This window comes from Oncorhynchus tshawytscha, unplaced genomic scaffold (genome assembly GCF_018296145.1).
Source record: "Oncorhynchus tshawytscha isolate Ot180627B unplaced genomic scaffold, Otsh_v2.0 Un_contig_81_pilon_pilon, whole genome shotgun sequence".
Taxonomy (NCBI): Eukaryota; Metazoa; Chordata; class Actinopteri; order Salmoniformes; family Salmonidae; genus Oncorhynchus; species Oncorhynchus tshawytscha.
The window spans coordinates 182,748-207,339 of NW_024609772.1; the positions used below are offsets into that span (position 1 = coordinate 182,748).

Here is a 24,592-nt window from a genome sequence, read left to right on the forward strand (position 1 = left end):
CTTTTTGTATTCCTTTGTAGATGTTGAGCTTCTTTGATCCTTCTTGACCCCCATTTTCCATGTCTGTCAGGGATGATACATACAGCACGCCCTGCATTGTGGGCCAGTCAATTATACACGTAGAGATTCTAAAAGTAGGCATCTCAGATCTACAGTGGCAGAAGACGTCAATTCCAGGACAATTCAACTGATTTAAATGAATGGCCTCTACTTCTTGGATTCTGGATTTCAGCTATTCACTGTAATCTGTTGAGTTAGCTGGGTCAGAGATGAGTTCTTCTGTTAGTCCAAAATCATACCAAAGTGGAGCGTGAGAGCAACAAGTCTCTCCTTCTCCTCTACCACTAGCAGCTCCAGAGAGGCACAGTTTAACTCCCTCCTCACGTGACGCTGTTCCTACAGAGCAGGGTGCTGCTCCTGCCAACACACTGGAACCCTCAGATTACTATGCCTGGTACGTTATCGACCTGCAGATCCAACTATCCACGGATTTTCACATTTGACTCAAACACACCCTACAATTCAACCCAAATGAACTCAAATTGTCAGTCAAATTGAGAGGGACAAAATTCTTCAAGATAAATATGCCTTTAATTAGAAAATATTACAAAATGATGCATGTACATAGATCAGTAGACTCAGTCACTCCTTTTTACGACTCGTCCTGTGGGACTTTGGTTGAGGGCACCAACATGATGTAGAGGCCAGAGCTGGAAAGAGAGAAAAACACCAAAACAAACAAAGGAGAAGGAGAAGACAGAAGACGTTGGGTTAAACGGGTACTAGGGCTCTCATAAAAGAAGAACAAACAACATTTATCCATTACATAATGTGTTTATCATGACTATTCCAACATCCTCACTTCCTGGATACGCTTGGTAACGTGGATTTAAATGATGTATGCGACTTCATAAAACTGTCGTCAGGTCTCGTCATTGGGCCCCCAGTGGACGGCTGCTGTCCAGTCAAACAGACAGAAGGTTGTCTGACCTGTTTCCAGGGTCATGGTTGCCATGACATCCAGTGACATGACAACACAGCAGAATGGACAGATAGACAATAGGTTGCCAAGGCCTTGGTCTACGAGACAGATCTGTCTTGAACTTCCAACTTGTTTGAGTGTTTGCATTTACTCAACTTGCCACAGAACGGGGAATAAGGAATATTTTGAATACAGGCAAAGCAACAGTAAACCTACAATCAATTTCAGTGCAAGGCATTTCATATTTCACCATGGCCCTGGGCAAAGTCAAAAGGAGGCTGTGATATCGTAAACGTGGCACAGATTTCTCTCTATATAGACCAGAGCATTCTACTAACTCTTCACACAGACCAGAGCACTCTACTAACTATTTACACAGACCAGAGCATTCTACTAACTCTTTATACAGACCAGACCATTATACAAACTCTTTATACAGACCAGAACATTATACAAACTCTTTATACAGACCAGAACATTATACAAACTCTTTATACAGACCAGAGCATTCTACTAACTCTTTACACAGACCAGAGCATTCTACTAACTCTTTACACAGACCAGAGCATTCTACTAACTCTTTACGCAGACCAGACCATTCTACTAACTCTTTATACAGACCAAACCATTAAACTAACTCTTTACAGAGACCAGAGCATTCTACTAACTCTTTACAGAGACCAGACCATTATAATAGCTCTTTATACAGACCAGAGCATTCTACTAACTCTTTACAGAGACCAGAGCATTCTACTAACTCTTTACAGAGACCAGAGCATTCTACTAACTCTTTACAGAGACCAGAGCATTCTACTAACTATTTATACAGACCAGACCATTAAACTAACTCTTTATACAGACCAGACCATTATAATAACTCTTTATACAGACCAGAGCATTATACTAACTCTTTATACAGACCAGAGCATTATACTAATTCTTTATACAGACCATTCTACTAACTCCTTATACAGACCAAACATTTAAACTAACTCTTTATATACAGACCAGACCATTAAACTACCTCTTTATACAGACCATTCTACTAAATCTTTATACAGACCAGAGCATTCTACTAACTCTTTATACAGACCAGAGCATTCTACTAACTCTTTATACAGACCAGAGCATTCTACTAACTCTTTATACAGACCAGAGCATTCTACTAACTCTTTATACAGACCATTATACTAACTCTAAAGGTTCAAATGAATGTGAGATGGGTCCGGCGATGTTCCCCTCCTTACCTTTAAGCAGACACGGCCTCGAATCAGGGCATAGGGAACTGGGCCGTAGCTCCTGGAGTCTGTGGAATTCCTAAGATTATCCCCTTCCAGCCACACGTGCCCTTTTGGAACCTAGACACACCCCCACGGCAAGACACACACCCACAGCAAAACACACACCCACAGCAAAACACACACCCACAGCAAGACACACACCCACGGGATGACACGGGAAAAAACACAACGATAGAAAATATTGAATTTGTTCCACGACAACTGCAACAGCCAGTTATACTGTAAACAACACCATTCCCTGACCTGGCTTTTAAACTTTGTTTACATGAAGGAGTGAGACAATACAGCGCCAGCACCCTCCACCCACCATTATGTAAAGGGAGCCCACCTCAGCCGCCTCGCCCAACTGAACATCCCCCCCTACCTTCCCTCACCCCAACTTAACGTCAACCCCTGGTCTGTCCTCCTTTAGCCCCGGACGGTCATAGGAGCAAGGGGTCATGTGTAACGGGGGCAGGGTCAGGGGGATTTAGTGGGACTTCAAAAGGGGCCATTAGGCTGTTGGCTGAGATCTAACCCCCTCTTACCAAGGGAGATCTAGAGGGGGGGGGAGAGAGGGGCCAGGGCTGAACATTTTCAGTCAGAATCGTCCACTGGTCTCCACTAGTGAGGCCTGAGCTGCCAGTGGGGTGGCCAATCGGAGCGAGCGCTAATCCACAGTGACACCAATTATGATTCATCTCATCACTTTACTAGAGTAATCTTGTCAAGGCCCTAATTAAGTTCCTCGTCCCTCCTATATGTGAAGACAGGATGAACAACACATTATATTGTCATAATGGGCATCACAATCTGCAACTGTGTTTGTGTTGCCTAACTTTTTAATGAACAAAGTCTTGGGGAGAAAAGGAGAGGGAGATGAAATCAGATGAGAACATTATCAGAGGGTGAGGGGGGAGACGCAAACACTGATGTCTTGATTCCAATTGTGCGCGTCCATCGTATCGCAATCGTCCCAACATCCAGAATCATTATGCAGTATTAACCTATGCATTGTGTTGCGTTTCATATTCCATAGATGAGCCAGATGAGCTGACACTAATCGTGATGCAGTGACATATTGACCTAACACGAGGTAAACAACTCGGCCCCCGAGAACAACGACGACACAAACCAATGTCATTAAAGGAGTCATCTGAGAAGCATATGTCAGCCTGCTGCATTCCCACCATTACCCCTCAGTAGCATGGCAACATATGGCTGCTCCCAAGCACACGGGGACCAGAGAGGAACTCCGGCGCCGTTTGTCATCTGCTGGACCATAAGCCCCTGCTATGCTCCAGCCTCAGCCTCCATCTTAGACTGACTCACTGCCTTTGTCCTGCTCAGAAAGGTCAGGGGTGTGATATCATCAACACGACCCTGTCGGTAGGCACGCTCATCTATGTTTAGGAGACACAAAAGGGGCGGCTGCTTGAACACAGGTTCAGACTACTTCTGGTTTCAAAGCGGGTTCAAGTCTCCATAGAAACACATGACAATGTCGTTACTGAAAGTGCTTTTTAGGCTAGCAGAAGGTCTAATCTGAGTCCATTACACTGCCTCAGAGTTTAGCAAACACTGGGTAGGATACATTAGTGGTGGTCAAAGCTTAGGGCCCACGGAGTGAAGGTTTGGAGGAACTACCTAACTAATCCAACATCAAGGTATAGGTCAACTCTATTCAGGATCTAGACTCCATTCTGTCCACTACTAACAAGGTCAATCAATTTAGATCGATCTGCTGCGAGTCAATCAAGAGTGATCAACAAATACACAGACACACAAACACCAAAGCTCTGATTGATTCGGAGCATCAAACTAATGACCCTGTAGAGAACATTCCACACAGAGTCTCTAGCCACAGACATCGCAAAATTACTCCTCTGAAATCTATAGTTAGAGTTATTTACCACTAATGAACTGGTAATTCATTGGTTATTGTTAAAAGGCCTGTTAAAGTTGATCTGCCATGTATGGCTCAGTTGGTAGAGCATGGTGCTGGCACAGCCAGGGTTGTGGGTTCGATTCCCTGGGACACCCATACGTTAAAATGTATGAATGCATGACTGTAAACCGCTTTGGATAAAAGCGTCTGCTAAATGACATATATTATTATTGCAGTATATTATGGTGGTGAAAGACCGAGGGTTCACACATCACCTTGCAGGTTAACACATGTCAGAATCGTACACTTTATTCTGACTAAGATGGTGTAAAGAGAGGCCAGACTATCATTTGTAGAAACGGATGTCCCTGACGTTCTCCTCTTTGAACCCTAACTTAACCAGAGGGTAGAACTAACCTCTCCTTTCATTTTACCTGCACCAGATGTTCAAATGGATCTGGTTATTACCTAGGGGTATGATACTGGAGGTATTGGAACGAGGTAGACATGTTCAAATTCTGTCCCCAGTCATAGTTGGTGGAACTCTTCTTCTCTGATTAAACACCTGCAAGCTCACCGCAGGCCATCATAACCACAGCAGTCTCTGAAAACTAATTTATGGATCACACACCAGTGTTGAGTGAAGGTAGAGAGGATGTCAAGGATAAGCACCTGCATGATTGACAGGCAGAGAAGCAAACACTCCTCATGAACTGTTTACCTACTTCTCCATGACACTAAGCCCCGAGTCTGACATGCCATCTCCCAACTCCCTACACTGAGTCACCAGAACAGAATGAGAGCGCTCAGCCAAACCATAATCAACAGACATTGTTACTTTCCACAACACACTTCCAGCCAGCCCAGTCATCCAGTCAGACTGTGTGCCCAGCTAGGGTTTAGGGTTGAGTGGCGTATCTCAGCTCAACCTGGCGGCTGTGTTGTGATGGGACTCAGAGGGAGTGATGGAACCTGTTTTGTGGTTGGGTGGTTGAAGGGGTGGGGGCGAGGCTATGTGTACCTGTCAGAGACGTGTCAAGGTGGGAAAGCTGAGCTCACCTGGATAGTGAAGTCTGCCGTTCAACAGCCTGGTCTGGCCTCACCCTGCTTCGCTCATTAAGCTAACATGATTGAGGTAGTGCTGTTTAAGGCCTCACCCTGCCTCATTAAGATAACATGATTGAGGTAGTGCTGTTTAAGGCCTCACCCTGCTTCGCTCATTAAGCTAACATGATTGAGGTAGTGCTGTTTAAGGCCTCACCCTGCCTCATTAAGATAACATGATTGAGGTAGTGCTGTTTAAGGCCTCACCCTGCCTCATTAAGATAACATGATTGAGGTAGTGCTGTTTAAGGCCTCACCCTGCTTCGCTCATTAAGCTAACATGATTGAGGTAGTGCTGTTTAAGGCCTCACCCTGCCTCATTAAGCTAACATGATTGAGGTACAGTGCTGTTTAAGGCCTCACCCTGCTTCGCTCATTAAGATAACATGATTGAGGTACAGTGCTGTTTAAGGCCTCACCCTGCTTCGCTCATTAACATAACATGATTGAGGTACAGTGCTGTTTAAGGCCTCACCCTGCTTCGCTCATTAAGATAACATGATTGAGGTAGAGTGCTGTTTAAGGCCTCACCCTGCTTCGCTCATTAAGATAACATGATTGAGGTACAGTGCTGTGTAAGGCCTCACCCTGCTTCGCTCATTAAGATAGCATGATTGAGGTACAGTGCTGTTTAAGGCCTCACCCTGCTTCGCTCATTAAGATAACATGATTGAGGTAGAGTGCTGTTTAAGGCCTCACCATGCTCTCTCTGATCATTTTATTTTTATTTTTATTTATTTCACCTTTATTTAACCAGGTAGGCCAGTTGAGAACAAGTTCTCATTTGCAACTGCGACCTGGCCAAGATAAAGCATAGCAGTGTGAGCAGACAACACAGAGTTACACATGGAATAAACAATTAACAAGTCAATAACACAGTAGAAAACAAAGGGGGGAGTCTATATACAATGTGTGCAAAAGGCATGAGGAGGTAGGCGAATAATTACAATTTTGCAGATTAACACTGGAGTGATAAATGATCAGATGGTCATGTACAGGTAGAGATATTGGTGTGCAAAAGAGCAAGTAAATAAATAAAAACAGTATGGGGATGAGGTAGGTGAAAATGGGTGGGCTATTTACCAATAGACTATGTACAGCAGCAGCGATCGGTTAGCTGCTCAGATAGCTGATGTTTGAAGTTGGTGAGGGAGATAAAAGTCTCCAACTTCAGCGATTTTTGCAATTCGTTCCAGTCACAGGCAGCAGAGTACTGGAACGAAAGGCGGCCAAATGAGGTGTTGGCTTTAGGGATGATCAGTGAGATACACCTGCTGGAGCGCGTGCTACGGATGGGTGTTGCCATCGTGACCAGTGAACTGAGATAAGGCGGAGCTTTACCTAGCATGGACTTGTAGATGACCTGGAGCCAGTGGGTCTGGCGACGAATATGTAACGAGGGCCAGCCGACCAGAGCATACAGGTCGCAGTGGTGGGTGGTATAAGGTGCTTTAGTGACAAAACGGATGGCACTGTGATAGACTGCATCCAGTTTGCTGAGTAGAGTGTTGGAAGCCATTTTGTAGATGACATCGCCGAAGTCGAGGATCGGAAGGATAGTCAGTTTTACTAGGGTAAGCTTGGCGGCGTGAGTGAAGGAGGCTTTGTTGCGGAATAGAAAGCCGACTCTTGATTTGATTTTCGATTGGAGATGTTTGATATGAGTCTGGAAGGAGAGTTTGCAGTCTAGCCAGACACCTAGGTACTTATAGATGTCCACATATTCAAGGTCGGAACCATCCAGGGAGGTGATGCTAGTCGGGCATGCGGGTGCAGGCAGCGATCGGTTGAAAAGCATGCATTTGGTTTTACTAGCGTTTAAGAGCAGTTGGAGGCCATGGAAGGAGTGTTGTATGGCATTGAAGCTTGTTTGGAGGTTAGATAGCACAGTGTCCAATGACGGGCCGAAAGTATATAGAATGGTGTCGTCTGCGTAGAGGTGGATCAGGGAATCGCCCGCAGCAAGAGCAACATCATTGATATATACAGAGAAAAGAGTCGGCCCGAGAATTGAACCCTGTGGCACCCCCATAGAGACTGCCAGAGGACCGGACAGCATGCCCTCCGATTTGACACACTGAACTCTGTCTGCAAAGTAATTGGTGAACCAGGCAAGGCAGTCATCCGAAAAACCGAGGCTACTGAGTCTGCCGATAAGAATATGGTGATTGACAGAGTCGAAAGACTAATATCATTGAGGTAGTGTTTTGTCTAACATGGAGGGGATAGCTTTAGACTCTGAAGGCTCTCTCTCCCCCTCTGTTTCTCTCAAAGACACCCACCATCATATCATGGATCAAATGTCTTTGTTGTGCCAATACAGCAGACATACTGTAGGAAAGACTTCTAAGAGTTGGCAAGCCAATTTGTCCATCTCCTCATCATCAATGTGAGAGGAAAGAACCTGCCAGCCCGTCAGAAGAAAGAGGAGGTGAGGACAGGCTCTCGTATAGCACACAAACAAGAACATGCATGGTGGGATGCCTTATGTCACACAAGGCTTCTATTTCATTAACACCACAACCAACTGTGTTGACAGACATTTTGGTGTGTGTTTTGACGGGGAAACCCTACAGAGATTGGTCTGGTCTTATTCATTGTTGAACTATGTCTTGCACTGAGACACATTTCAGAGGTACCGATCTGCCATCTTAATTTGACCAGTTTCTCACGGCAGGGAAATAATCCTGCAGTAACAGGAAATGTGGATTATTATGTGGATTAAAATGAACGGGCATTTTTGTATGGGTTGATACATTTTAAATAAGGGTAAATCAAGTCTGACATTTTAAAGTGTAAATAACAAACATTAGAATACGTCTTAAAACTTGAATACACAACATGTATGCATTTTCTATGCCAACAGAGTGATCCAATTAAGAGAATACATCTGTAGGCTGAGACCTTTGACCAAGACATGTGTAGAGATTAAACCTGTTCAATATAGCTTTACTGCCTGTGTGTAGAGATGAAACCTGTTCCCAGAGGAAAATTAGTTTCTTTCATTTCCTGGATGACACCAGCACATCCTGTGTGTGGTTACATTCACCTATACGTCCACTGTTCATGTGAGAGTGTGTGTACACACAACACAAACACCTCAGCCCACCCATCAACCTGTCCACTCGGTTGGCACTAACTCTAACAGGCTTCAGAGAGATTGGCAGGCTGAGCGGTGGCTGAGGGCGGCGTGGCCGGGGGGAGCAGTAATAAGAATGCAATGACAGTGGTTCCACCACAACCACGGCTCTGAGGAAATGCAGTCGCTGTCAAAGGATGATATTTGGACTGACGACACAAGATGGATGTGCCTGGTCTGGAATCTAAACACCCAGAACACACTGGGATTGAGTTGAAGACACAGGGGTTTGGCTACTTATGAAGATGATTGACTGAAATGAGAGACTATCTGAAACACAACATGAAGTGTCTTGACAAGGCTTAATCGTTCATCCAGAATGTATTGCTTTACTGGCTCATTTCAAGCCCTCGTCAAAGTCTTCCCCAGGTTGTTGTTGTAAATGTGCTCTCAATACTCTTACCTGGTAAACTAAAGGTAGAATACTTTACATGTGGCTGAGAGTTCTGGGACATGACTGTTGATGAATACTTTACATGTGGCTGAGAGTCCTGGGACATGACTGTTGATGAATACTTTACATGTGGCTGAGAGTCCTGGGACATGACTGTTGATGAATACTTTACATGTGGCTGAGAGTCCTGGGACATGACTGTTGATGAATACTTTACATGTGGCTGAGAGTCCTGGGACATGACTGTTGATGAATACTTTACATGTGGCTGAGAGTCCTGGGACATGACTGTTGATGAATACTTTACATGTGGCTGAGAGTTCTGGGACATGACTGTTGATGAATACTTTACATGTGGCTGAGAGTCCTGGGACATGACTGTTGATGAATACTTTACATGTGGCTGAGAGTCCTGGGACATGACTGGATGAATACTTTACATGTGGCTGAGAGTTCTGGGACATGACTGTTGATGAATACTTTACATGTGGCTGAGAGTCCTGGGACATGACTGTTGATGAATACTTTACATGTGGCTGAGAGTCCTGGGACATGACTGTTGATGAATACTTTACATGTGGCTGAGAGTCCTGGGGCATGACTGTTGATGAATACTTTACATGTGGCTGAGAGTTCTGGGACATGACTGTTGATGAATACTTACATGTGGCTGAGAGTCCTGGGGCATGACTGTTGATGAATACTTTACATGTGGCTGAGAGTTCTGGGGCATGACTGTTGATGAATACTTTACATGTGGCTGAGAGTCCTGGGACATGACTGTTGATGAATACTTTACATGTGGCTGAGAGTCCTGGGACATGACTGTTGATGAATACTTTACATGTGGCTGAGAGTCCTGGGACATGACTGTTGATGAATACTTACGTATTGGTGGGTCTTGAAGACATCCGAGGGGCCACTGGTGCAGACTTTGTCTCCCTCCAAACCGATGACTCTTTTACAGATGTTCATATGTGGATCAAATGGACTCTTAGCGATGACTATATCACCACTGCAGACAGAGAAGACAGGATCCATGGGGTGTGATGTCATTCACAGATATCAGGGAGAACATCAAGGGGTTACGGTGCAAAAAGACACCACTTAGTGTAAACTACGTTTTACTTTAACAACTTTGAGAATTTCAAGTTGAAAACTGAAACTCACTTCTCGATTCTGCAGAGATGGCGACTCAACCGTTCTGAGAAGACAACGTCGTGGCTTGTGATGGTGGGCTCCATAGAAGGACCAGAGCACTGTGGGTAAATTCACAGATATTGAAGTTGTTACTCGGGAATTCACAGACCATGGCCACAGAGAGAAAAGTATCCTACACACCGCAACAAACTCTCCGATGTACTCAAAGGCACAGTGGGCGATGCAGCCATACTGGATGGTGTATCCCACGAAGCCCAGGGTCTTCCCCAGCGCACTGCGGAACATCTCACCACCTACACAAACAACACACATCATTACAGCGCTTCATTCAGGGGACAGACAGGTGAGGGGTGAGCTGTCACAGCAGCTAGTCTATTAGCAGCTCTAGGAGTAGTGTGCAGTACAGACTAGTGTCACACTCCCTGGTGTTTCATTCTCAGGGCCTCTACAGCCCGTTGACACCACAGAACCAGCTTAACCTTTGACTCTGTGTGAGATTGACCAATCGACACCTTGCAGGGGACGGACAAACATACCAGCCTAGCAGCTTCATACTAGCATCAGTCCCTAACTCTGCATCAGCCATGTTGACCAGGGTCTACAGTACAGCTTCATACCAGCATCAGTCCCTAACACTGCATCAGCCATGTTGACCAGGGTCTTCAGGACAGCTTCATACTAGCATCAGTCCCTAACACTACATCAGCCATGTTGACCAGGGTCTACAGTACAGCTTCATACCAGCATCAGTCCCTAACACTGCATCAGCCATGTTGACCAGGGTCTTCAGGACAGCTTCATACTAGCATCAGTCCCTAACACTACATCAGCCATGTTGACCAGGGTCTACAGTACAGCTTCATACTAGCATCAGTCCCTAACACTACATCAGCATTGTTGACCAGGGTCTACAGTACAGCTTCATACTAGCATCAGTCCCTAACACTACATCAGCCATGCTGACCAGGGTCTACAGTACAGCTTCATACTAGCATCAGTCCCTAACACTACATCAGCCATGTTGACCAGGGTCTACAGTACAGCTTCATACTAGCATCAGTCCCTAACACTGCCCTCCCTGCATCAGCCATGTTGACCAGGGTCTACAGTACAGCTTCATACTAGCATCAGTCCCTAACACTGCCCTCCCTGCATCAGCCATGTTGACCAGGGTCTACAGTACAGCTTCATACTAGCATCAGTCCCTAACACTACATCAGCCATGTTGACCAGGGTCTTCTGGACAGCTTCATACTAGCATCAGTCCCTAACACTACATCAGCCATGTTGACCAGGGTCTACAGTACAGCTTCATACCAGCATCAGTCCCTAACACTACATCAGCCATGCTGACCAGGGTCTACAGTACAGCTTCATACTAGCATCAGTCCCTAACACTACATCAGCCATGTTGACCAGGGTCTACAGTACAGCTTCATACTAGCATCAGTCCCTAACACTACATCAGCCATGTTGACCAGGGTCTACAGTACAGCTTCATACTAGCATCAGTCCCTAACACTGCATCAGCCATGTTTACCAGGGTCTTCTGGACAGTTATCCAGTTCTGGAGCCATGGAAATGGAACGCATAGTCTTTGTTGACTGCCCCACACACACACACACACACACACACACACACACAGATAACAGTGTGTCGTCTGAACAAACACCGCAGCACCACTCAGGGTATTGACTTTTACTCAGAACGCAACCTGCCGGATGGGGAGAGAGTGACTCAATCTTTACACACACGCAAAAAAACTGAAATACCCTTTTTTTCCAACGTAAGGGACATTTAAACGGTAACAACAACTGCATGATAAAAGGTATGGTAGAGATAATACATCTAATGTTTCCCTGATCTAGCCCTGGTGAGAAGGACTTTCACATACCGTTCAACAGTCTGGGGTCACTAAGAAATGTCCTTGTTTTTGAAAGAAAAACACATTTCTTTCTATGGTGAAAAGCACAGATACTCAACTAATCTAAAGAAGGCCAGTTTTATTGCTTCTTTAATCAGAACAGTTTTCAGCTGTGCTAACAATTGCAAAATGGTTTTCTAATGATCAATTAGCCTTTTAAAATGATAAACTTGGATTCGCTAACACAACGTGCCATTGGAACACAGGAGTGATGGTTGCTGATAATGGGCCTCTGTACACCTATGTAGATATTCCATTTAAAAAAATCTGCCGTTTCCAGCTACAATAGTCATTTACAACATTAACAATGTCTACACTGTATTTCTGATCAATTTGATGTTATTTTAATGGACAAAACAAATGTGCTTTTCTTTCAAAAACAAGGACATTTCTTAGTGACCCCAAACTGTTGAACGGTAGTGTTCATCCTGATGGAGGGATTACAAAGTAGGCTACACAGCCAGTAGACTATGTGTTCTGGGGAGGGTTTAGAGGTGTAGGCTACACAGCCAGTAGACTATGTGTTCTGGGCAGGGTTTAGAGGTGTAGGCTACACAGCCAGTAGACTACAGTGCCTTGCGAAAGTATTCGGCCCCCTTGAACTTTGCGACCTTTTGCCACATTTCAGGCTTCAAACATAAAGATATAAAACTGTATTTGTTTTGTGAAGAATCAACAACAAGTGGGACACAATCATGAAGTGGAACGACATTTATTGGATATTTCAAACTTCTTTAACAAATCAAAAATGGAAAAATTGGGCGTGCAAAATTATTCAGCCCCCTTAAGTTAATACTTTGTAGCGCCACCTTTTGCTGCGATTACAGCTGTAAGTCGCTTGGGGTATGTCTCTATCAGTTTTGCACATCGAGAGACTGACATTTTTTTCCATTCCTCCTTGCAAAACAGCTCGAGCTCAGTGAGGTTGGATGGAGAGCATTTGTGAACAGCAGTTTTCAGTTCTTTCCACAGATTCTCGATTGGATTCAGGTCTGGACTTTGAATTGGCCATTCTAACACCTGGATATGTTTATTTTTGAACCATTCCATTGTAGATTTTGCTTTATGTTTTGGATCATTGTCTTGTTGGAAGACAAATCTCCGTCCCAGTCTCAGGTCTTTTGCAGACTCCATCAGGTTTTCTTCCAGAATGGTCCTGTATTTGGCTCCATCCATCTTCCCATCAATTTTAACCATCTTCCCTGTCCCTGCTGAAGAAAAGCAGGCCCAAACCATGATGCTGCCACCACCATGTTTGACAGTGGGGATGGTTGTTCAGGGTGATGAGCTGTGTTGCTTTTACGCCAAACATAACGTTTTGCATTGTTGCCAAAAAGTTCAATTTTGGTTTCATCTGACCAGAGCACCTTCTTCCACATGTTTGGTGTGTCTCCCAGGTGGCTTGTGGCAAACTTTAAACAACACTTTTTATGGATATCTTTAAGAAATGGCTTTCTTCTTGCCACTCTTCCATAAAGGCCAGATTTGTGCAATATACGACTGATTGTTGTCCTATGGACAGAGTCTCCCACCTCAGCTGTAGATCTCTGCAGTTCATCCAGAGTGATCATGGGCCTCTTGGCTGCATCTCTGATCAGTCTTCTCCTTGTATGAGCTGAAAGTTTAGAGGGACGGCCAGGTCTTGGTAGATTTGCAGTGGTCTGATACTCCTTCCATTTCAATATTATCGCTTGCACAGTGCTCCTTGGGATGTTTAAAGGTTGGGAAATATTTTTGTATCCAAATCCGGCTTTAAACTTCTTCACAACAGTATCTCGGACCTACCTGGTGTGTTCCTTGTTCTTCATGATGCTCTCTGCGCTTTTAACGGACCTCTGAGACTATCACAGTGCAGGTGCATTTATACAGAGACTTGATTACACACAGGTGAATTGTATTTATCATCATTAGTCATTTAGGTCAACATTGGATCATTCTGAGATCCTCACTGAACTTCTGGAGAGAGTTTGCTGCACTGAAAGTAAAGGGGCTGAATAATTTTGCACGCCCAATTTTTCAGTTTTTGATTTGTTAAAAAAGTTTGAAATATCCAATAAATGTCGTTCCACTTCATGATTGTGTCCCACTTGTTGTTGATTCTTCACAAAAAAATATTTATATATTTTTTATATATGTTTTATATCTTTATGTTTGAAGCCTGAAATGTAGCAAAAGGTCGCAAAGTTCAAGGGGGCCGAATACTTTCGCAAGGCACTGTATGTGTTCTGGGGAGGGTTTAGAGGTGTAGGCTACACAGCCAGTAGACTATGTGTCCTGGGGAGGGTTTAGAGGTGTAGGCTACACAGCCAGTAGACTATGTGTTCTGGGGAGGGTTTAGAGGTGTAGGTGTTCTGGGGAGGGTTTAGAGGTGTATGTGTTCTGGGGAGGGTTTAGAGGTGTATGTGTTCTGGGGAGGGTTTAGAGGTGTATGTGTTCTGGGGAGGGTTTAGAGGTGTATGTGTTCTGGGGAGGGTTTAGAGGTGTAGGCTACACAGCCAGTAGACTATGTGTTCTGGGGAGGGTTTAGAGGTGTAGGCTACACAGCCAGTAGACTATGTGTTCTGGGGAGGGTTTAGAGGTGTAGGCTACACAGCCAGTAGACTATGTGTTCTGGGGAGGGTATAGAGGTGTAGGCTACACAGCCAGTAGACTATGTGTTCTGGGGAGGGTTTAGAGGTGTGTGTGTTCTGGGGAGGGTATAGAGGTGTATGTGTTCTGGGGAGGGTTTAGAGGTGTATGTGTTCTGGGGAGGGTTTAGAGGTGTATGTGTTCTGGGGAGGGTTTAGAGGTGTATGTGTTCTGGGGAGGGTTTAGAGGTGTATGTTTTTTCTCTGGAGGGTTTAGAGGTGTATGTGTTCTGGGGAGGGTTTAGAGGTGTATGTGTTCTGGGGAGGGGGTATGTGTTCTTTAGAGGTGTATGTGTTCTGGGGAGGGTTTAGAGGTGTATGTGTTCTGGGGAGGGGTGTATGTGTTCTGGGGAGGGTTTAGAGGTGTATGTGTTCTGGGGAGGGTTTAGAGGTGTATGTGTTCTGGGGAGGGTTTAGAGGTGAATGTGTTCTGGGGAGGGTTTAGAGGTGTATGTGTTCTGGGGAGGGTTTAGAGGTGTATGTGTTCTGGGGAGGGTTTAGAGGTGTATGTGTTCTGGGGAGGGTTTAGAGATGTATGTGTTCTGGGGAGGGTTTAGAGGTGTATGTGTTCTGGGGAGGGTTTAGAGGTGTAGGCTACATTATAGATCATATCACACCTGGCTATATTCAGACACCATGCTTTTGGCTTAGGACTCTGTCCTGCAAGACCACCACAGGGTAATGAATTCCTCTCTTTCTCTCTATTCATCCCTCTTTCTCTCCATGTCTCACATCCCACCAATAACATTATTAACCAAAGCTAGCAGAGCGGAAACCAAAGCCCTAAATCCTCAGAGCTCTGGGAATGACTTCCCAAAGACGGACATGGATTAGACCCCCGCGTCCTGTACCCCGTCCCCCACAATCCCCAGGTCCCCAACAGACCGAGTGTCAGGTGGCTCTCCCTGCGCCCGCGAAAGGCGTTAACCCTAATCCCATTACCCCTCTGTCCCTTTCAACACACACGATACTCTTCTCCCACCTCTCACCCAAAATACAAACTGAATCCATATCCTGTTGCTGATATTGCTCCACCTTTCATGCCTACTGCATATACCCCTGCCTCTATCCCTACATCCTGCTGCATATACCCCTGCTTCTATCCCTACAGCCTGCTCATATACCCCTGCCTCTATCCCTACATCCTGCTGCATATACCCCTGCCTCTATCCCTACATCCTGCTGCATATACCCCTGCTTCTATCCCTACAGCCTGCTGCATATACCCCTGCTTCTATCCCTACATCCTGCTGCATATACCCCTGCTTCTATCCCTACATCCTGCTGCATATACCCCTGCCTCTATCCCTACATCCTGCTGCATATACCCCTGCTTCTATCCCTACAGCCTGCTCATATACCCCTGCCTCTATCCCTACATCCTGCTGCATATACCCCTGCTGCATATACCCCTGCCTCTATCCCTACATCCTGCTGCATATCCCCCCTGCCTCTATCCCTACATCCTGCTGCATATACCCCTGCCTCTATCCCTACATCCTGCTGCATATACCCCTGCCTCTATCCCTACATCCTGCTGCATATACCCTGCCTCTATCCCTACAGCCTGCTCATATACCCTGCTGCATATACCCTGCCTCTATCCCTACAGCCTGCTCATATACCCCTGCCTCTATCCCTACAGCCTGCTCATATACCCCTGCCTCTATCCCTACATCCTGCTGCATATACCCCTGCCTCTATCCCTACAGCCTGCTCATATACCCCTGCCTCTATCCCTACATCCTGCTGCATATACCCCTGCCTCTATCCCTACATCCTGCTGCATATACCCCTGCCTCTATCCCTACATCCTGCTGCATATACCCCTGCCTCTATCCCTACATCCATATACCCCTGCTGCATATACCCCTGCCTCTATCCCTACATCCTGCTCATACCCCTGCCTCTATCCCCAGCCTGCATATACCCCTGCTTCTATCCCTACAGCCTGCTCATATACCCCTGCTGCATATACCCCTGCCTCTATCCCTACATCCTGCTCATATACCCCTGCCTCTATCCCTATCCCTACATCCTGCTCATATACCCCTGCCTCTATCCCTACAGCCTGCTCATATACCCCTGCCTCTATCCCTACATCCTGCTGCATATACCCCTGCCTCTATCCCTACATCCTGCTCATATACCCCTGCTGCATATACCCCTGCCTCTATCCCTACATCCTGCTGCATATACCCCTGCTTCTATCGCTACATCCTGCTCATATACCCCTGGCTCTATCCCTACATCCTACTGCATATACCCCTGCTCATATACCCCTGCCTCTATCCCTACATCCTGCTGCATATACCCCTGCTGCATATACCACTGCCTCTATCGCTACATCCTGGTCATGTTTCATCCCTCCACCCTGCCATGTCTTTGCCTCTACACCAGGAGTCCTGGAATAATCTGTGGTGAATGTGTGTGATTGTCTCACGATGTGTGTCACTGTGAAGATATGCTCTTATTGGAGGAAAGAGACAAAGGGTCTGACAAACAGCAGTGAACCCAGTTTGTGTGCACTTCTCTGATCATAGCAGCTCCCTGGTCCCACAGGTCAGTCCAGTCCTACTAGGAACCTAGAGTAGAACTGAGTCCCACAGGTCAGTCCAGTCCTACTAGGAACCTAGAGTAGAAGTGAATCCCACAGGTCAGTCCAGTCCTACTAGGGACCTAGAGTAGAACTGAATCCTACAGTTCAGTCCAGTCCTACTAGGGACCTAGAGTAGAAGTGAATCCCACAGGTCAGTCCAGTCCTACTAGGGACCTAGAGTAGAACTGAGTCCTACAGGTCAGTCCAGTCCTCTAGGGACCTCCCACAGGTCAGAAGAGTAGAACTGAGTCCTACAGGTCAGTCCAGTCCTACTAGGAACCTAGAGTAGAACTGAGTCCTACAGGTCAGTCCAGTCCTACTAGGAACCTAGAGTAGAACTGAGTCCTACAGGTCAGTCCAGTCCTACTAGGAACCTAGAGTAGAACTGAGTCCTACAGGTCAGTCCAGTCCTACTAGGAACCTAGAGTAGAACTGAGTCCTACAGGTCAGTCCAGTCCTACTAGGAACCTAGAGTAGAACTGAGTCCTACAGGTCAGTCCAGTCCTACTAGGAAACTAGAGTAGAACTGAGTCCTACAGGTCAGTCCAGTCCTACTAGGAACCTAGAGTAGAACTGAGTCCTACAGGTCAGTCCAGTCCTACTAGGAACCTAGAGTAGAACTGAGTCCTACAGGTCAGTCCAGTCCTACTAGGAACCTAGAGTAGAACTGAGTCCTACAGGTCAGTCCAGTCCTACTAGGAACCTAGAGTAGAACTGAGTCCTACAGGTCAGTCCAGTCCAACTAGGAACCTAGAGTAGAACTGAGTCCTACAGGTCAGTCCAGTCCTACTAGGGACCTAGAGTAGAACTGAGTCCTACAGGTCAGTCCAGTCCTACTAGGGACCTAGAGTAGAACTGAGTCCTACAGGTCAGTCCAGTCCTACTAGGGACCTAGAGTAGAACTGAGTCCTACAGGTCAGTCCAGTCCTACTAGGGACCTAGAGTAGAACTGAGTCCTACAGGTCAGTCCAGTCCTACTAGGGACCTAGAGTAGAACTGAGTCCTACAAGTCAGTCCAGTCCTACTAGGGACCTAGAGTAGAACTGAGTCCTACAGGTCAGTCCAGTCCTACTAGGAACCTAGAGTAGAACTGAGTCCTACAGGTCAGTCCAGTCCTACCAGGAACCTAGAGTAGAACTGAATCCACAGGTCAGTCCAGTCCTACTAGGAACCTAGAGTAGAACTGAATCCACAGGTCAGTCCAGTCCTACTAGGAACCTAGAACAGAACTGAATCCACAGGTCAGTCCAGTCCTACTAGGGACCTAGAGTAGAACTGAATCCCACCACAACAGACTAAATCAAGGGCCTGTACAGAGGGCCCTCTGAACACCTATCATGGAGTATCAAGGATCAGAGAACATTTAGGACTATCACAACCACTCAACATCACACAGCCATATCCCCCAAACCAGTGTAGAATCCCCTATATCCTTCATTATCTCTCCATTTCATCCCTCCTTTCCGGTGTGCATTCATCATAGGTAGGGATTAGGGTCTTAACATAATAAGATCACACGGCCAGTGACTGATATCAAGAGAGAGGCCACATGCAGCCACCTGGTTTTATCTGGCAGTCTCTGTCACCCATGGGGTGTGTGTGTTACATTACACAAGGAACTCAAATTGGGATTGAGAATGAGTTGGGACACACCACCAGAGACATCTGATAGGATCTCTACCCCCCGATCCCCCTGGCTGTGGGTCTAGGACAAACCCCACTAGGCTATCTCTTCCATAATACCCTGCCTGTGTCTTTGGGGTAGCTGTTGACATTCAGCTGGACATTAAACTCTAAATCTCTGTCTGTTAATCCAGGATTACACACCAAATATGTTCCTGGAAAAACAAAGAGTGGTAGCAGCATCTGAGTGGAACCATCTGTGTCAGCTGGACTCCTACAGTCACATGGCTCCCAGAGCCGCCAGCCTCCTACAGTCACCCGCCGGCCTCCTACAGTCACCCGCCGGCCTCCTACAGTCACCCGCCGGCCTCCTACAGTCACCCGCCGGCCTCCTACAGTCACCCGCCGGCCTCCTACAGTCACCCGCCGGCCTCCTACAGTCACCCGCCGGCCTCCTACAGTCACCCGCCGGCCTCCTACAGTCACCCGCCGGCCTCCTACAGTCACCCGCCGGCCTCCTACAGTCACCCGCCGGCCTCCTACAGTCACCCGCCGGCCTCCTACAGTCACCCGCCGGCCTCCTACAGTCACCCGCCGGCCTCCTACAGTCACATGGCTCCCAGCGACAGCGCGCAACTACAGGGGATCCCAAATCCACCAGTCTATAGAAAAGCCCCATTGGGTGTCTTTTACCTCTATGATCACTGACTGGGGGACAACATTCAGACAATAGTTCAGGAATCACAAGCAGCAGAATTTACATACAACTTAATTAAATGTGTCAACTGTATGACTGGATACAAGAGTCAACATGGAGCACAGTGTGACACTAATAACAATCATACAACCAAAACTAGGCCTAAATAGAGCAAGGCCTATATGGTCATTACCAGTCAGTAAGAAGGGGGCTTCTAACAGAGGGAATAGGGATATCAGAACCAGAACCATTTAGCAGACGGTCTTCTGCAGAGCGACTTACAGTAGTGAGTACATAATACATTTTCCTACTGGTTGGTCCCCCGTGGGAATCGAACCCACAACCCTGTCGTTGCAAGCGCTATGCTCTACCAACTGATCCACAAGGGACTGCAGTAGGTTCCTCCTTGGAATCACCGCCCCTGGTCTCCAAAAGTTGTTTTATATAAAAGTCTGTAATGTCTATGTTAATGTTTTAAATGTATGTCAATTGTAAAGTATTTTTGTGTGTAATGTATTGTCATTAGTCCTAGGTGTCAAACCCCAGGAAGACTAGCTGTCTCTAAAGGGATCTAATAAAATCAGTGAAAAAGGTTTCGCTCTACGAAGGCAGTCATTATCAAACATGACCAGTCTATTAGGAGCACAAAGGGAGTCCCAATTCAAACAGTCTACAAGGCCCTTGCTCTCTTTACAAGCCTACATTAGGAAAACATGGGCTGAAAGAGGGCTGGGCCACTGGAGGGCTAAGAGGCTTACAGACCCCATGTCAGAGATGGTGCTTCTCCCTGTGGACCCCAGATGGGGAGGGAATGAATCCCACCTCTGATGTCCCCTCTCTGGGCAGCAGAAGGCAGTAGAAGGGTGGGTGCTAAAGCTCGATTTGATCTTAATGTGAGTTTTAAAGGGGGACTGACCAGGGATCTGTGTGCAACTATCAGCACAATCAGAGGTAATCCTACTGTTTTAGAAACAGACACCTGTCTGGGACCGAGAGTGACAGATGCAAAACAAATCACAAGTCACAGCCTTACAATGTAGCCATCTAGCCCCCCTCTCCCCTGTTCCTGAACACAGAGATGATTGAACAGACTGATCTCCACATTGCTCTTTTCATTGTTGCTAGCAGCAACCCAGCCGCCAAACAGCTGAGCAGGGTGCCTATTTGAGGAGTCAGAGGCTTAGAGCCAGCAATCAATGGGTCAGCCCAGAGCAAATAACAGTCTAGTGATATGAATACGACTGCTTTGAATTGAAACGGACGTGTCTGGGGCTGCTGGGCCCATGTCCCCATACAATGACACGGAATAGAATACTAGTGACTAATCTTTATTGTATTGGCCGCTGGCTGGTGTGTGCGGTGCTGGGCCGGTGTTGAGAGAGTGGACTGATCTTATCAGGGTCTTGTATTGCTTTCACAATTAGGTCAGTGTTCATGCCAATGACTCAGACACCTCAACAGAGCACCCCCCCCCCTCGCCACCAGCTAACATCCCCGTCCCCCCACCCATCATGTCAGAAGAATAGGTCTATGCGTATCAGGCCATATTGTGAGCTGGACATATACTGTATTTATAGACGTATGATTTACAATATAGCCTAAACATTCACTAATATAGAACTAGTCATTATAAATGATTCACTCGGCAGCTGTTGAAAATTCAAAGAAAGCCAAAAATATAGACATTTTGAAAAAATTGCTATTGGAAAAAAGTACAAAAATACAACGGCCTGAAGAAAAAGCCTAGCCCCACTAATTGTCCATGTACCCTAAGAACATTACTTTCCTTTCACCCGCTACTCAAACAAACATGGAGTTCATTGATGGAGATCTGACTTCCCCTCTAGTCACAGCCATTCTATTCCCTCTCCCAGTGACACACAGCTAGCGCTATAGCGGAATAAGACTGGAGAAACCAGAACAATATACAGCGGAAGAGGCTGACATGTTATGACTGCCTGCATTATATGGCCCAATCAGATACACTGATGGATAAAACTGATATAATATAAATAATACACAGGGACGGATGACATTCAAAAAGGAGGGAAAGATGTTATTTTAGAAATACTGGCAGTCATGTTGATACTACTGCCACACATTGACCTGTAAGGCCACATACAGTAGGCCACATACAGTAGACCCCGGGGTTAAATTGGGAATTTAGACATGGTGGAATTATTCAATTCAAAATGGGTTGATTTATGCCTCCCGGGTGGAGCAGCGGTCTAAGGCAATGCATCGCAGTGCTAGAGGCGTCACTATAGACACGGGTTCGATTCCGGGCTGTATCACAACCGGCCGTGATCAGGAGTCCCATAGGGCAGCGCACAATTGTCCCAGTGTCGTCCGGATTAGGGGAGGGTTTAGCCGGAGGGGGGCTTTACTTGGCTCATCGCGCTCTAGCGACTCCTTATGGCGGGCCGGGTGCCTGCAGGCTGACCTCGGCCGTCAGTTGAACTGTGTTTCCTCCGACACATTGGTGCGGCTGGCGGGCGGGTGTTAGGAAGCGCAGTTTGGCAGGTCATGTTTCGGAGGACACATGGCTCGACCTTCGCCTCCCGAGCCCGGTGGGGAGTTGCAGCGATGAGACAAGATAGAAAGATTTAAAAAATAAATAATAATAATAATAATAAGGGTTTATTTTCCCAGTGACATTGTCCTCTCCTACAATTCAATAGTGATGAAACGTGACACTATATCCTAACCCCTGGTAATACCCTTATTATTAAACAGTCAATTATTTTATCGTTTTCATTTTTAGATGTCTCTTAGATCCAGCCTACCTCTTGTGGGTCTTGCACAATGCCCTGTGTTGTCAGTAGAAGGCCTGGCTATATTCCCCGGGTCTCCTGTCAGCCCATGTTTACCTCAAAGCGCTGTCACAACAACAGGACTGCCTCTGCTAAGAGCATTTTGTAAAGTGAGCAGTTGGGCCATCACTTCTAGTCTAGAGCATAACAGCATCCTTACTGAGCTGTAAGTCTTTCTCATCTTAACCCACCACACATACAGCTCCCTATGAGAGGCATGCCTCTTCTCTTGCAGTGCTCATAGAGCGCTCTGGAGTAGGATGAAGTTTCCCATAGACACTGGTCTAAAGTTTTCCCTCATAATGGGTATGGTTACGATTTGGGAAGGTTAACTGATCCCAGATCGGTGTCTAAGGACAAATTCTACCAGGAGCTACTGTTTTATAGTATTGGGTCTGTGTGACAGGGAAAGTTAGCTGAGACTCCGTCTGTATTCCCTCTGCGAGGGGTCAGACCCTGACCTGAGATGACTGGACTCACAATATGAGAGAGACAGAGGTTAACAAAGACTAGTCTCCTTCATCAGACTGTCCAACAGCTCCTTGTTTTGACAACACCGAGTCTAATTAGGAAAGCAGCCTGAGAGACAAAGACAAAGGCTAATTTGAAGACTAATGTTACAATCCCCAAAACTTCAGTTCAAACTGGGGCCGACTGGAAACATATAGCCACTCCTCCCAACCCCACCCCCGTCATGCTAGATTTAACCCTTCCACCCACCCCACACCTGCTCAGCAAATTAGTGTCTTGTCACAGGCATGATTTTTTAATGTCATGTAGAATAGGAAATTGTGTCAGTTCTACACATTAGGCTGCATTTATATGTGTAGACGTTGCACCTCACTAATTAAGTCCTGGCATCGCCATGGCTCTGCCCCAAGGTCACATGACCAGAAACTTGTCTCATTTGCTGGCTGATGTGGCCCTCTGCTTGCTGCCTACTACAGTATCTTTAAGTAGTAAAGTGCTTGTGAACATGATAAACATAATGTCCAATAGTTCAAATAATCATTTTAAGATGAATAAATTGGGGTATAAGGAAGGTTGTGATGTTACACATGCACACATTTAACTTCATGTAATTGTAGGTTCTTGACCAAATGGCTGTCCAGGCATCAGTGAGGGTAACCTTGCAAAGGTTGAGAAAAGAAAAAAGAAAAAAAGAGAACTTTACTAGCTTATGTATCACAAAATACTAGTTGGCATGAGGTCTGAAAGGGGGGACTTTTGGTTTGAGGCTTTGAGCAGCCTCTTTAAAATATAGCCAAGATGAAAGATTGATGAAAGATGACAAAAGGGATTCTTTCTGATGATTAGAACAACATGATTGCAACATGCATTTGGCTGATTTCATAACAGATATGATAAAACATAGATCTAAATCTTTGTTAGGCTGGATCAGGACTCTCCAACACTGTTCCCGAAGAGCTACCCTCCTGTAGGTTTTTGTTTCAACCCCAGTTGCAACTAACCTGGTTTATTAAGCAGCCAACTATTAGAATCAGTTGGCTAAATTAAGGTTGGAGCGAAAACCTACAGGACGGAGTTCTCCCGAAACAGGTTTGAAGAGCCCTGGGCTATATGCAATATTTATACAAATATTATAGATCTATAAAAGCCTACGTTTGAAGGTCATAGTCTGCTACTTTCTAGTCTCGAATAGTCTACATGTGTGTCATTTGAAAGCTAAGTGTCTATCCACATTGCAGACCGATGACCGTATTCACTAGAATGCAAAATGGGCTGGCAGGCTGGGATATTGTATTTCAAATACAATAGTGTAACCCTAATCTAAAGATAAACAAAGCTGTAATCGTTTTGTAAGGTTGAAGACTGGGCAAAACAAAGGCAACTCACAAACAGAACCCCATCTGCATGTTCGAGTTTCCTAACCATCAGTTTGTTGTAAATCAGAGTTATGTCTTTATTTCACAGAATCGCAGCTTCCTATTCAGCAAAATACGTTCACTAAATGGTAATAGACATTTAAAACATGTATTTGTCTTCTTGGATAATCAACTCACCGCTATCCAGCGCCGACAGCTGCCCTCACACAGACACGCTACCTAACAACTGCTTCTGTGATTGGTAGCGACTGAGCAATCCCAGCTCTGATTGGGTTGATGTAATTCAAAACATCAACATTCGTCACCACTGGGGAAAAAAAGCATGGCGGCCCCCAAGATGAGCGTGGGTAAACCCACCGCGGACCGTTTACCGTGCAATACCACCAGTTTTCAGAAGAAATCACGAAGCAAACTAGTTTCAATACCTGGCACAAGACCTTCGATTCAAAACGGGCAACTTATTGTTTCGACTGGTGTCACATCTCTCGACTACGTGATTGGTCAGTCTGCCACG

General features: G+C 45.9%; 2 protein-coding genes across 4 annotated transcripts in view; one reads left to right on the forward strand and one right to left on the reverse strand.

Moving 5' to 3' along the window:
- Nucleotides 1-572: 572 nt before the first annotated feature.
- On the reverse strand, nt 573-24,415 carry immp1l (inner mitochondrial membrane peptidase subunit 1). Its single transcript, XM_042317856.1, has 6 exons — nt 24,256-24,415; nt 10,129-10,241; nt 9,958-10,046; nt 9,676-9,802; nt 2,230-2,340; nt 573-710 (listed from the first exon to the last, which is right to left on the reverse strand). Exons 2-6 carry the CDS (start codon nt 10,231-10,233, stop codon nt 639-641), a joined length of 504 nt encoding a protein of 167 aa, XP_042173790.1. The 5' UTR covers nt 10,234-10,241; nt 24,256-24,415; the 3' UTR covers nt 573-638.
- elp4 (elongator acetyltransferase complex subunit 4) overlaps nt 24,384-24,592 on the forward strand; it is a 43,113-nt gene continuing 42,904 nt past the window's right edge. For all 3 annotated transcript variants that reach the window (XM_042317850.1, XM_042317851.1, XM_042317855.1), the window contains exon 1: nt 24,384-24,578. In XM_042317850.1, the coding sequence (XP_042173784.1) occupies nt 24,401-24,578 (178 nt within the window). In that variant the 5' untranslated portion in view covers nt 24,384-24,400. The remainder of the gene's footprint in view (nt 24,579-24,592) is intronic.